Source organism: Zootoca vivipara, chromosome 16 (assembly GCF_965207765.1).
Source record: "Zootoca vivipara chromosome 16, rZooViv2.hap1.1, whole genome shotgun sequence".
NCBI classification, from domain to species: Eukaryota; Metazoa; Chordata; class Lepidosauria; order Squamata; family Lacertidae; genus Zootoca; species Zootoca vivipara.
The window spans coordinates 23,428,483-23,443,346 of record NC_142599.1 but is presented as its reverse complement, the minus strand read 5'-3'; the positions used below and the strand labels follow the sequence as shown (position 1 = coordinate 23,443,346).

The window sequence follows — 14,864 nt, the reverse complement described above, 5'->3', positions numbered from 1 at the left end:
ATTGTTTTGAACCTGGAGGTTCTCTTTACCTATCATATCTAACAGCTGCTGGCGACGCTCTGTCAGTGTCTCTAGCTCAGGCATCCCCAAACTCGGCCCTCCAGATGTTTTGGGACTACAACTCCCATAATCCTTGGCCATTAGCTATGCTGGTGATGCTTGATGGGTGTTGGAGTCTGATAGCCTCTCCATGAATGCATTATCTGGATCACCTCACTCTAATACAGGCATAGGCAACCTTGACTTTCCAGATGTTTTGGAACTACAACTCCCACCATCCCTAGCTAACGGGCCAGTGGTCAGGGATCATGGGAGTTGTAGTGCCAAAACATCTGGAGAGCCAAGGTTGCCTATGCCTGCTTGAATAGCTGCGCAGTTTAACGTCTTCCAATGACTAGAGGGAGGGGGTGAAATCTCTGCTTGCTTTCTCTCATGCATAATCCGAGTGTCTTTGACTTAAGAAAACCATACAGGGGAGCACAGTGGTGTTTTCTCCATGTTACTGGGAGCAGGGTGGGTGGGAAGACACAAAAGACAGAGCGACTTGTGTTCAGGTGATTGTCACGTTGTCCTGACTACTCTAGCAGAACAACAGAGATGCTGCAGAATAGCAAAAAAACCCAGATGGCACTCTTTTCTCTGTGTGTCAAGTAACTATTATGCAACTAGCGAGAAGGTAGCCTTCATTTCCCTCCACAGCACTTGCGTGGGTGTGTATTTCACTGAAAATCAATAACACTAAAGTCCACCTGCATTGGAACATCTTTCTCGAGTTTTCCTTTGCAACCAGCTTCCCCTTGTATAGCTGAATCTTAACAGACACAGTGGGACCTGGAACACGATGTTGCAGCATAGAATGCTATTGGGTGTTTCAGCCTCTCGGCCATACCCGTTTCCAAAACTTTGTAGCTCCATTCCCAGGGTTAAGGATGAGCAAATACGCAAACTTTTGTTCCCGTGTTCTAATTTTTACAAGATTTCCACATCAGTTTGTGATTTTTTTTAAACCCCTCATGAAAATTGATCAGCATTTTACTGCTAAGTATCTCCTAATATTTTAATAATTTATTTTCCCCAATATAAGCCATTTTTGTGTGCTATTGTCCCTAATGACTGCCAGTGATGCATGGATGGATATATCTATATCAATCTAAATACATTCTCCAACAGTGGCTGGAAATACGCCTATGAAGCTAGGAACAGACGATGTCTCCAGCCTCTTCTCCACATGGAGGCTCCATTAAACTAGCGGAGCCTAAGGCTGGATCTACACTGATCAGTAAAACGCAGTTTAAAAAAAGGTTACATAGCTCTCAAATGCAATGTCCCATTGATGTGTCACTGTTCTACAGTGCTCTCTAGTGTCATATTTTTATAATACATTTCTACAGCTATAAAAAGCAAAGGACCACCTTCAATTCCAAGCTTTTAATTCAAAGAACGAGAACAGAGTCAAAGCATAAACCACAGCCCCTTGTCAACAGAGGGCTATAAACGCAAGTGACAATGTATGTGTGCAGCATTCAAAGATCTCCCAAGAACATCAAAAGGCCTTGTTTACACATTGGTTTAAGAGACACATTTTGGGGGAGGGGGTGGGGCAGAGGAGAAACATTTCCTACATTAGATATATTGGCAAAATGAGACTGAAGGCAGTGGGGTGAACCTCATAAAAAAAACACATCACGGACAAAAGAAAGCAGAGATTTCTAAAATCGACTGCTCACGAGGACACCAGGATCCTGTGGAGATACCAAGAGAAACTAAAGACAGCCAGGATCTAAGCAGAGGACCAAAGCCCGAGAAGCACCTTCCAGCATCCTGTATCTTAAGCACAAACGATGGAGCTGCCTCAGGGGATCGTCTCTCTTTAACCACATACTAAAGGGGAAGGCGCTCATCTTGGCCTCTGCTGGAGGTTAGGTGTGTTGTCTCCAAAGGTAGCAAGTACAGGGAAGCAAAGACCAAAGGTAAAAGTCCCAAATGCGACCCCTTGTAACACATGGAACCATTTCATGCATTGCCTTTGTGGTGTTTGTGACTTCACGCGGGTTGGCACCGCCAGGCAATGGATAAAGCCCACATTTCAGTCCCCGACTCTGCTGGTCTTTCTCCTCGCTGTCAGCACTTGTCCTGGAAGAAAACTTCCAACATGCAAATAAAAAAGGCTCCCATTTGTGGTTTAGTGCAACAATTTTTGGTTTTAAGGAGAAAAGTGGCTGTTTGTGGTTTTGTTTTCCGAGAAAAAACTGGACAGCCAGCAATTCCTGCTTAATGTTATCCCACTCCCTTTGAAATCCCAGTTTCATAGCTTGCAAGCAATTCCGGGCTAAGTAACTCAACAGTCCCAGGAAAGGCCTCCTTGGAACTGGGCTGAGCTTACGAATATTTGAAAGCCTAGAGTGATTTGTTTTGGAGGGGGAGAACACTGCCCCTATGCATCTCGAGGTGGTGTAGGGAAATTTCAACAGCAGGGTGGAAAACTCAACAGCATGATCCCGGGCAGCTCCATGCTGCTGACCGCATTGTTTAAACCCCCAGAATTTATGTTATAAGGTGATGCAGCTGTTTTGAGGGACATGGGAATCTAAATAGGTTTGCAGCAAAGAGGATTCTAAAGGAGTGTGAGTTCTGTGCATCCCTCCAATCCAAAAAACATCACCACACCGCTCCAAAAGTAGATAAAATGCCACACACAAAAGAGAGATGTTTTGCCACAGTTCCTTTGTTGTAACAAATTCATTTACTGCACCTCTGACTGTCACCCCACCAGAAACTGTCTAGTATGGCCAATCATCTTGCAGAATCAATCTATCCCTGTTGGAGTTTCAGGAGCAGGGTGTGTGTGTGTCACTTATTAGTCTTCAATCCAATTTACTTAACACTACAGGAAATGGGAGTGCTAAAGACAGCCTCCTTCCACATTGTGCCCCTCTTGGAGTACAACTCCTATCTGCCCCAGCCAGGTTAGCCAATGGTCAGGGATAGTGGGAGTTGTAGAGGGCTTAAGATCTCCGTTCTAGGAGAAGGAATCAGAGCAGGGGGAGGGTGGGGGGTTGGAAGAGGCGGGTTTTATTTCCCAGACAGCTGATTGTAGAGCAACGGCACATAGTTGTCCCACTCGGCCTGGTAGCATGTTCCTGCCACGGGGCCCCCCAGCTTATACTTCTTGCGGAAACTTTCCACTTTGAAATTGCCCCGTTTATCCCCGGACCGGTTGCTGAGGATGGGCTCGTTGCATTCCAGCTCCTGGGCTTGCTCGTAGACCAGCCACACGTAGCGATGGAGCCCTGCAGCGTGCGAGAGAGAAAACAAGGGTTGCGCACCTGTGTCAGGAGGAAGCGATCGCGAACCTCCCCTCCATCACACGCAAGTCACAGCCATCCAGTAACACAGTGGATCCCAAAGTGGGGCCAAGGGATTACCTTGGGGGGGGGTTGCTTAGAGGCAGGGGGGGCATGAAGGTGCTGGGAGGTGTAATAGCTTATCAGATTTTGAAAAGCTGGTATCACTGGATCAAGGCCATTAATTTTGCAGAAAAAAACTAAATCGTTTGAATTGGATTTTGATGAAATGTGCAACTCATAGTAATTTTATTATCTTCCTTAGTGGGTGATGCAAACCACTATTCTGAATAATGCTTTTTAATAGGGTTGGTGGGCACTGGAGATGAGTTTATCAAACCAAGGGGCATGGTGGCCCAACCTTTGCGGGGGGAACCATGGCAGTAGCATATGCAAAGGATTCTAATTTTATTTTATTATTTTGCAAATAATTTGTGTTGCTTTATTGGAACAAAATACAGTCGTACCTTGGTTCTCAAACAGAGTGCATTCTGGGCAGGGTGGATAAAAATCAATGATTTTTTTTTAAAAAAATCGGATTTTTTTTATTTCAATCAGATTTTTTTGATTTAAATTGATTTTTTTAAAATAAAATGCTTTTTGAGGAAAATATATTACCATCCAAAGGTTATTCCATCATGAAATAAAGATTAGTTTTTTAATTATGTAGAATAAGGTTGTATATGTTTAATTTTTTGGGTAAATAAATTCCATTAATCCATTCACAATGTCATGCTCTTCCAGAGGTTTTTGTAAGATTATTGGGCAGTTTCTCTGCCTACAAGATGATATCACAGATGCTTGGTTTACTTTTGCAGTTCTCAAAACTGAATTTGACTCAACAGAGATCACATGCCTCTTCTTCACAGCAAAAATGTTATAACATGAACAGAGTTGAGAGAAAAGACCTTAATCCTATTGTTCTACAAACCTATGAATACAGAAACAACCCCTTCAGTGCTAAGTTTCAAGAAGTTCAGTGAATAGAACAGAAACAATATTTTTCTGATTGTTTGGAGTGGACAGTATTTAAGTTTTTCATGTGTAGGCTGGGCTGACAGTCTAAATTTCTTAAAATATATATATTTTGTTTTTGTTTAGCCAAATTAGTTAACAAGCATGGATGTTTGTTTAAGCAAATAACATATGCTGTAATGTTATTGTTTCAGTTGAATAAATCTATTTAAATTGTTATTAAGGTAATGATTATTTTTCTCCTTCCTAAGTACAACAGTAAAGTTGTCCAAATATGAATGATTAACCTATTAAACTGGGGATAAAAAACTAATATGAAAAGTTGTTATTCTAAAAATCTTCATCTACTTGCATATTAAAGTTATACCAGCAAGAATTGGTAGTATACCAGCAATTCTTGCTGGTGTCTCCTTCTTTGGAGGTCTTTAAGCAGAGGCTTGACAGGCATATGTCAATAATGCTTTGATGGTGTTTCCTGCTTGGCAGGGGGTTGGACTGGATGGCTCTTGTGGTCTCTTCCAACTCTATGATTCTATGAATTAGTCTTTATGTAGAAAACTATGATTTAAATCAAGCCTTACTGACTAGTGATTTAAATCATGATTTAAATCGTGATTTAAATCAGTTTGATTTAAATCAAATCCACCCTGATTCTGGGAGTCCATTCAACTCCCAGAACCGTTCAAAAACTAAGCGTCCTGCAGCCAGTCGGAAGCCACGGCGGACATCTGGCTTCCGAAAATCGTATGAAAACCGGAATAATAATAATAATACAGTGGTACCTCGGTTTAAGTACACAATTGGTTCTGGAAGTCTGTACTTAACCTGAAGCGTATTTAACCCGAAGCGAACTTTCCCATTGAAAGTAATGGAACGTGGATTAATCCATTCCAGATGGGTCCACGGAGTACTTAAACTGAAAGTACTCAAACCGAAGCATACTTAAACCAAGGCATGACTGTACAGTGGTGCCTCGCAAGACGAAAGCAATTCATTCCGCGAGTCGCTTCTTCTTGCTATAATTTCATCTTGCGAATCGCGGTTTGCTGTGGCAAAAAACAAAACAAAACCCCACCGAAAAGCTTTGTCTTGCGATGCGCGGCCATAGAAAACTTCGTCTTGCGAGTCACCAAAAACATCCCAAAACGCTTTCGTCTTTTGAGTTTTTCGTTGCGCGAGGCATTCATCTTGTGAGGTACCACTGTATATTATTTATACCCCACCCATCTTCCGGTTTTCGATCGTTCAGGAGCTGAAACATATGTGTTACAAGGCGTTCGGCAACCAAGGTACGAATGTATAAGCAGACAACTAAAACGTAATCTACAATCGTAACAGTGCGAAAGAAAGGGGGAACCCCCATACACCTTTAATGCCATCCGGTGGCCATTTATTTCATATAAGGGTCTACAAAAAATGCAATGAGCTGAATCACTATAAATCTGAATATATATTTCTTGGTACTCCAATTGGAGAAGATGACTGGGCTGTGGATTGATGTTTTCATATTGTCAACACCAACCAGCAGCTGTTTCCGGGGTATCAGATTTGGGGATTGTGGGTGGGTGGGCATTCCCAGTCCTATCCGGACATGCCAGGGATTGAATGTGGGACCTTACCATATCAGGGAGGTACTCTTACCACTAAGCCATAGTCCTTCTCCTTTCTGGGCTATTCAAAGCGCTATTGTCCACAAGGGATAGTGCTGCTGTGTTAGTATGGGTGGATTAATGGCTAGACAACAAAAGTGGATTTTGCAGTCACCAAGAGACTTCTACTTTGAGCCTGGAAGGTTAAACACCCACCATCAATGACGCAATAGTAGTCTGAGGAATTTTGTGTGTTCTTATGCTCAGGTCCCGCTTGCGGGTTTCCTATAGGCACCTGACTGGCCACTGTGGGAGCAGGACTAAATGGGCCACTGGCCTGATCCAGCAGGCTCTAACAACAACAACAACAACAATTTTATTATTTATACCCTGCCTATCTGGCTGGGTTGCCCCAGTTACTCTGGGCGGCTTCCAACATAAAATAAAGACACAATAAAACACTGTTTGATGTTTTATCGTGCTTTTACTATTCTGTTAGGAGCCACTCAGAGTGGCTGGGGAAACCCAGCCAGATGGGCAGGGGTATAATAAAGTTAAATAATAATAATAATAATATCCATAAAGAATAAAATTATTATTATTACTGTCAGGGAGGTTGCTGGCTACCCTCGAGCAACGACACTCCAAATCATCTTGTCTTTAATACATTTATCGTGAACGTTATTTACAGTGCAAGAGCTTCATGAAAACATGTCTCCTCAGTACTATCGGATTCTCCCAATGGCGCTTTTCGGCTCCTCCCCCAGCAGAGTAGTTTGGGGACCCCCAAATCTCTGCCCCCCTGCGTTTGCGAGCTGCTGATTGCCTCAGTTCCGGGGTGAATTTGAAAGGACACCCCTCTGCTGTTTCCCCGCTAGAACTCTCTGCTGGCCCCTCCTTCCTTGCTGGTATCACAGGCTGCAGGTAGTGCTCTTGGAGGCTGCCTGAACCCTGGCCCGCTCCGCTCACTTCCTCCTTCCTGTCTCCTGTCCCGCTGTTGTCAGAGCCGTTCGAAGAGCTGGATTTGATGAGGGGTGGCTGTTCCCTGTAAGCCCACCCCCTTACAATTACTAATATCCAATAATAATAATAATAATAATAATAATAATAATAATAATAATAATATCCATTAAGAACTTCCCTGAACAGGGCTGCCTTCAGATGTCTTCTAAGTCATATAGCTGTTTATTTCCTTGACATCTGGTGGGAGGGTGTCCCACAGGGCGGGTGCCACTACCGAGAAGGCCCTCTGCCTGGTTCCCTGTAACTTGGCTTCTTGCAGTGAGGGAACCGCCAGAAGGCCCTCGGCTCTGGACCTCAGTGTCCAGGTTGATTGATGGGGGTGACAGGGCTGAGGCCATTTAGGGTTTTAAAGGTCAGCACCAACGCTTTGAAATGTGCTCGGAAATGTACCAGGAGCCTGTCTCCTTATGCTCTTATTTCAGCCATGCAAATTACTGAAGCAGAATTGTTTAGCTTTGCAGCTTTTCTTTCGCTGTTTGCAGCCTGCCCTGATCCAACAGGTCTGCTTCCCCCCCCCCCCAAAAAAGTGCAAACTGAGTTGAGACACTCCACAGACCTTGCATTAAAGCAATGGTACCAGCATTACAGGTGCTTACCTGTTCCTTTAGGTGGTCCAGAGCCCACGTAGTCCGACAAGACTTTGCCGCTGCTGATGTCATTGCCTTTCATATTGACCACTAGGAAGTGGTGCCACTCCCTAGAGAGAGCAAGAGAGAGCAAGAGAGAGAGAGAGAGAGAGAGAGCACCTGCCTCAGTTTCCCCAGAGTAAATCTTGCAGGAACACTAAAAAAATAGAATTAGCAGGGTTCCAGCTTCTGTGAAGCTAGGCCCGATCCACGAAGACTCTCAAACCCAATTCCGCATAAGCTCAAGGGTCGCTGGTTGTTCCCCAAATTTATTTATTTACCTAATAAATTGTTTGATTGTAAAAAAAAACCTCAAAATGGTTTAGTAAAAACATAAAACAAAAATCAAAGGTGGGGGGGGGAGATCAAACCCATACTTTAAAGCATACAAAAGTTAAAATACTCAGCAGATTAAAACTAGCTCAACTTTCTAAGCAACTGGCTGGGCTTGTCTAAACAAGGACATTTTTAGCAGGAGCCAAAAGGAGGGCAGCAAAGGTGCCTGCTTCATCTCAATAGGCAGGGAGTTCCAAAGTGCAGGGGCTGCCAGAAGCTGATGAGGCTTTTTCCGACGGCAAGCTACCAAGCCTTTACTGCTATCAGCCCAGTCCTGTGGAACTCTCTGCTGAGAGATACAGCAGGAACCTTCTGTTTCCACTTTTAAATGCCTGCTGAAAACTTTTCTATTGTGTCAGGCTTATGCAGGCCATCAAGCAGACATCTAATAGTTAACCGATTTCCAATTTTAGTTTTTTAAATTAGTCTTTATTGCTTTGTTTTTCTGTATAATGGATGTAAGCCGCTCTGATTTTTTTTTAGGAATAGCGACATTGATTTTACAAACAAAATATAAATAAAAGGCCTTTGTCAGGCATCGGAATGGATGGTTCAAATTTTGCAGCGCAGCCACAGACATCTCTGCATAAAGGAACAAGTGTTGGAATAGAGGTGAGGTCTGCTTTTCCCTTTACCTCCAAGGAAGACCCCCCTGCAACCTCCAGATCACCTATCAATTGCCTCATTTGACCTTGAAAGGTAAGAAATCTTTATATATTATTAAAAACAACAACACACTGCTTTCCTGCAAATCCCGGATTGCCTTCTGGATCAAATCCGGCATGGAAATTCTGAATCTCACAGCCTGCCCCTCTCACCTGAACTTTGGGTTTTTCCTGCTCGGTGCATCAGGGTCAGTAAGGACCAAAGTGTACAGCTTTTCTGCATTGCAGTTCTCCCAGTCGATCTTCGTCGGGCGATTCTTGACCTGCCAGAAGCAAAAAGGCAAGACCTTTAGAACCTATTCAAAAATATAAAAACGAAGACAACGCATTCACCATCATCCAGCCAATCAAACCATGCCTTAACCAAAGTCACATTCACACAATACCTTTAAAGCACTGTTACGCCAGTAGCAATGGCTCCCCCCCCAAAGAAAAATCAGGGAACTGTATTTGTTAGGGGTGCTAAGAAATTCAAGGAGGCCCCTATTCTGGTCTCAGAGCTACAGTTCCCAGTGGTTTAACCATCAAATGCTCTTCACAGGGAACTTTGAGAACTGGGAGGGGCGTCCTAACAACTCTCAGCACCTTTAACAAACTACAACTCCCAGAATTTCACACGGGACAGTTATATACAGCAGGCATATCCAACAGGTAGATCGTGATCTACCAGTAGATCACTGGATGTTTGTGGTAGATCACTGGCAGATCACTGGCTCCCCCCAAAGAAGGTCAACAACTTTGGCTCCCCTAAAAAAAGCTCAACATTTTTGCCCTGCACCCCCTAAAATATGGCTTTCTTCCTCCCTAAAAGCTCAACAACTGTGACCTGAACCCCTAAAAACAGGGCTTTCCTTCATAAAAAAAAGCTCAACAACTTTGACCTGGACCCCCAGTTTTTAACTCTGTGAGTAGATCTCAGTCTCTTGTGAGTTGGCCACCCCTGATATACAGTTTTCCTGCAGGGGCACCAAGCAAAGGCCTGCAGCTGGGATTCACCTAGTTCAGGGATGAGGATCCTGCAGCCCTCTGGAAGTTGTTAAGAGCTGCAATCTGTGATTGGACTGAAAGGAGTCAGCTGGGGTTGATAGGAGTCAGAAGATCATGTGTTCCCACCACTGTCATAGTCCAAAGGGAAAGAGGGAGAGTTAAGGCTGGATTTTATCTAGGGGAACCGAGAGACAGCCCACCTGTCATTGAATTATGTGTTCATTCATAAGTGCACCACCGGGGACTGGTGTTTTCTGACAGCAAACATAGGAAGCTGCCTTCCTTCTTCATCAGCTTCCTATGTTTGCTGTCAGAAAATACCAGTCCTGGTGGGATACTTACAGAGTTAACCTAAAAGAACATTGTAAACATTTAAATTCTTTGGCAGGTTTGGATTGACCCCTGCATGACAGTAGGAGATTTTACAAAACCAATACAACTGAGACAATTTAGTAGAGACAATGGAAACTGCGCAGTTGAAAACGTAAGTAAGGAACCACATTGGGGTGATCAGAAGTCATAATGGAATCTGTTATGTATGAATCTATTTCTTTTTCTTGGCAGTATGTATCGATTTTTGACTGTTTTGTTGATTGGTTTTCTTTGTAAAATTAATAAAAGCATTAAATATTTTTTAAACAACAACAACAACATAGGACTTTGCCTTATACAGAGTCTGGCCATGGACCTATCTTTCTCAAGCTTGCCTGCACTGACCGGCAGCAGTTCTCTAGGGTTGCAGGCAGGAGTGCTTTGCCAGCCCCACCAGAAGATAGGAGGGATTTGAACTTGGGACCTTCTCTAGGGCCGCAATCAACTTGGCTGCAAGCAGCAGCAGCTCCGCTTCCGTTGCTGTATACGCCTCTCCCGGAGGGTGCAAAGGGCGGCGGGCAGGCTTTGCTCTGCTCCGGCGGCGGGTGCCCGCGCGCTCCTCCCCTTTTGCTGCAGGCCAGCCCCGGCACGCGCTCCAGGGGCTCCGACAGCAGCCTGGCATCGGAGGAGGCGGGGCAGGTCAGACCTGTGCAGGCCGCTTGCAAGTCCCAGCCTCTCTCAACGGTTGCATTTTTGGCACAACCCCTCCGACCCTTTGGGGGGGGGGAAACAACCCCAAATCTTATCGTTCTGTCTATTCTAAAGGAAACTCTCTTTCTCTGATGCAGCGAACAGATGGATGGCAAATTAAAAAACTCGGGTGTCTTAAAATAAATTGCAGAAGTGACGCATGCAGACCCTTCCAATTGGGATTCCTTTGCCATCATCCTAAAGTGCACATATTCCTCGGTGAAGGCAAAAAGCGCCCTGCGGCTTTTCGAAAGCAAGGCGCTTTTAATTTTTATCTGCTTGCAGCGGATCACCGGCGCTAGACGAGGGAGGCCATGCACAGCGCGCGGGCCTTGCCACCTCGCGTCGTTGCAAACGCAGGATATATTTTATTTTCTGCAACGGGGAGAGGTCCCACTGCACCGAGCAGACGTTTTCTTGGGTGATCTCGACCCAAGGAGAGATGGACGCATGCAAAACAAAAACAAAAGCAGACGCCGCTTTTCGCGTTGTAGGGGGAAGGCAGGGCAATTGCAGCCATTGTGCAAAAGGCTGGGAAGCGTTTTGCATCAATTTCTTTGCACGGAAAGGGATTGTGGCTGGAGTGGATTACCTGGGTGGGAGTGAGGACTTTGCCCAGCTCGTCGATCTCCACCGACCCGTAGTTGACCGAAAGAGGAACCGCCGGCTTCTCATCCACCTCCAAGAGTTCTAGGGATACCTCCCAGTCAGCGAGATCTACCGCCATCTTCGCAAAAAGAAAAAACCCAGAAAGCCGCCCCTCCGCTTGATCTCTCCCGGGCAAAGATCCCGCGCGCAAGCTCCCCGTCCGAGCAAGAGAATCTGGCGCTAGATAAGTGACAGCGACCTCCTGTAATCCTAGAGGAGGCGGGACCTATCTGTTTTATGCCCATTGGCTCTTGGTAGAGGGAGGGGTGTGCCGGTGGGGGTGTGCTCTTTGGAGAGGGGGTCGAAGGCTCTGGAAATGTCATAGAGCAGAGATGGGGGGTCCTGGCATCCTCAGCCTAATGTGCCCCCCAAGCTCCCCATCCACCCCTCGAGACCCATGACGCCTATGGATGCCTGCATTAAAAATAGATATTAAAATTTAAAAGCAGCCACCTAATTAAGGGCCACCTTTTCTAATCAATCAAAATATTATAATCACCTAAGACGGACTGTTTGCTCAGAAGCGACTTCCCAGGTTTTAAGGGCGCAGTTAAGGGCTCAATGGGGCTTAAGGTAAAGGTAAAGGGACCCCTGACCATTAGGTCCAGTCGTGACCGATTCTGGGGTTGCGGTGCTCATCTCGCGTTATCGGCGGAGGGAGCCGGCGTACAGCTTTCAGGTCATGTGGCCAGCATGACAAAGCTGCTTCTGGCGAACCAGAGCAGCGCACGGAAATGCTGTTTACCTTCCCGCTGTTACAGTACCTATTTATCTACTTGCACTTTGACATGCTTCCGAACTGCTAGGTTGGCAGGAGCTGGGACCAAGCAACGGGAGCTCACCCCATCGCGGGGATTCGAACCACTGACCTTCTCATTGGCAAGCCCTAGGCTTACTTCTGAGTAAATAGAAATAGGATTGCTTTCTAAGGACTGCAATTAGAGGGCACAGGTGAAAAATAGTTTGGGGCTTCTGCACCTTTAATTGTTGGTTAGAAGAGGGAATTTGGTTTTCTACACAGCAATTAAAGGTGCAGGATCCCCAAACTATTTTTCATTTGGTCACCCTGGCTGCAATCCAGAACCCACTTACCTGGGAGTAGGTCCCACTGAACACAAGGAGGCTAACTTCTGAGCTACAATTTCCAGAGAGGTAATCTCTAAGGTGTCACAAGTCTCTTCTCCGTTTCTACTTCTGAGCAGGCAATGATGCAGAAGATAGTTTGGCCACTCAGTGAAGTCTGGGATTCCTACCAAAAAAAGAATATCAACATTATTGATGTACCTGTTGCATTGATGTCCTGCATTTCCACAAAAGAGCTTACATGGTTCTCTTCCTTCCCACTTTATGTTATCCTCATAACAACCCTGTGAGGTGGGTTAGGACAAGAGTTGATTAGCCCAAGGGCACCCAGTAAGCTTCTGGGCTGAGCAGAGATTAGAATCAAGATTTCTGCAGCCATCATAGCTCCAGGCACCTTCAGTCTTTTGCAAAACAACAACAACAACAACAACAACCCTTAAATATCTACAGTGCAATCCTAATCATGTCTGCTCAGAAGTAAATCCTACTGAATTCAATTACGTAAACTTATTCCCAGGTAAGTAGGGTCATTATTACATTCATTTTCTTCAGGCACACCATCTATGGGAGGGCCCTTCCACATTCTGCAGCTGGGTGAGCCCTGAAGGGCTTTTTGGAGGGCATGACGGGCCCTGTTGGGCCTCCTCCCAACATTTTGCTGCTGTTAGCTCACTTCTGGGCCTGCCGCTTGTTCTCACCCCTTCCCTCCCTGTTCCTTTTACACACACAAATATGCCTGCTACATTTTGCTGCTGTTAGCTCACTTCTGGGCCTGCCGCTTGTTCTCACCCCTTCCCTCCCTGTTCCTTTTACACACACAAATATGCCTGCTACAGTTTCATGCTGCAAGGGGCTTGGCCTCACTGTTTCCATATCCTGTTTCCTTGTGTATCCTGGTCCGTTAGGGCAAATGAGGCCTTGCCCTACCAATCTTCAGCTGCCTCCTGCCAGCTTTCACCTGCCTGCCTTCTTTACTGACAACCAGCCCAGTGGGTTGCCCTGCCTGTCAGTTCCCTCCTCCTCAGTCTTAGTGCTGCCCCTGCAGAACTCAACAAGAAGGAGGATGGGGACAAAACCAGAATATGTTGGCTCCAGCAATCATTTGATCTGGCACCACCTACTGTGGGGCTCCCTGCCTTTCACCCTACCAGTCCCAAAGGGCACCAGCCAAAACAACTCTGCCTATGAATGCGGAGTACAGTCATACCTCGGTTTAAGTACACCTTGGTTTGAGTATTTTCGGTTTAAGTACTCCGCGGACCTGTCTGGAACGGATTAATCCACTTTCCATTACTTTCAACGGGAAAGTTCGCTTCAGGTTAAGTACGCTTCGGGTTAAGTACAGACTTCCGGAACCAATTGTGTTTGTAAACCGAGGTACCACTGGGTTATGTGGCTTGGGGCGGGGCTGGTTCCTGTCAGGTTGGTGCTATGGTCTAAACCACTGAGCCTCCTGGGCTTGCCAATCGGAAGGTCGGCAGTTTGAATCTGTGCAACGGGGTGAGCTCCCGTTGCTCCGTCCCAGCTCCTGCCAACCTAGCAGTTCAAAATTTTAATATTGTCTTTTAATCTGTATTTTAATTAATTGCTTTTTTATGTTTTATTGTAATTTTATTGGTGTTAGCCACCCTGAGCCCAGTTTTGACTGGGGAGGGCGGGGTATAAATAAAAATTTATCATTATTATTATTATTAAAAGCACATCAAAGTGCAAGTAGATAAATAGGTACCACTGCGGTGGGAAGGTAATTGTGTTTCTGTGTGCTCTGGTTTCCATCATGGTGTTCCGTTGCTCCAGAATCGGTTTAGTCCTGCTGGCCACATGACCTGGAAAACCTGTCTGTGGACAAATGACGGCTCCCTCAATCTGAAAAGTGAGATGAGTGCTGCACCCCATAGTTGCCTTTGACTGGATTTAACCGTCCAGGGGTCTTTGACCTTGACTTATGTGGCCTCTAAAGAGGAGAAACCATGCCTAATAATTTGTCTGGGATACCTTATGCCAAGGATGGAGAGCCAAAGGCCTACCAAGTATTTATTGGACTCCAATTCCCATCAGCCCCATTATTAATATTAAGGAATTTTAGGGTTGGTACAGGTGCGGTGCTTGGGGCAAACTTTGAGGGGATAGGCGATGGAGTGAGTGAGGTCTAAAAGGAAGGGGTTTGGCCAGCTGTGGGGGAAGGCGGTTTGGCAGATGGTGAGCAGAGCGGGCAGGAGTGATGGCCCTTAGAATATGCATATGTTTTAGGACCCACTGATGCTTCTGATTCCAGATGGTTTAAGCAGGTTTTCATATTGGATTTTTCTGCCCTGGGACTTTACAGTCAAAGGTGGTCAATAACAATAATGGGCAAGGGCAGTAAATGGTAGGTGCCATGCAGGCCTCCACATACATGCTGCTTGTAGGAAGCAAGTGGTGCCAATTTGTATGTTCCCTCACACCCTAAAAAAATAAACGGGCAAAGGGGGATCCTGAAAACTGAGTGTATTTGCACACTCACGCACACACACAATCCTATATTGC

General features: G+C 45.5%; 1 protein-coding gene across 1 annotated transcript; it reads right to left on the bottom strand.

The window, feature by feature from the left end:
• Nucleotides 1-1,413: 1,413 nt before the first annotated feature.
• Nucleotides 1,414-11,415, bottom strand: LOC118076325 (phosphatidylethanolamine-binding protein 1). The gene is made up of 4 exons (XM_035098989.3): nt 11,200-11,415; nt 8,712-8,821; nt 7,528-7,628; nt 1,414-3,290 (listed from the first exon to the last, which is right to left on the bottom strand). Exons 1-4 carry the CDS (start codon nt 11,332-11,334, stop codon nt 3,073-3,075), a joined length of 564 nt encoding a protein of 187 aa, XP_034954880.1. The 5' UTR covers nt 11,335-11,415; the 3' UTR covers nt 1,414-3,072.
• Nucleotides 11,416-14,864: the final 3,449 nt, after the last annotated feature.

Excerpts from the sequence above, each read along its gene's own strand:
- LOC118076325 (XM_035098989.3), bottom strand. The coding sequence starts at position 11,334 with ATGGCGGTAGATCTCGCTGACTGGGAGGTATCCCTAGAACTCTTGGAG. Across the intron at positions 8,822-11,199 it reads AAGTCCTCACTCCCACCCAG|GTCAAGAATCGCCCGACGAA; the intron begins GTAATCCACTCC and ends TGCTTCTGGCAG. Across the intron at positions 3,291-7,527 it reads TGGACCACCTAAAGGAACAG|GGCTCCATCGCTACGTGTGG; the intron begins GTAAGCACCTGT and ends CGCACGCTGCAG.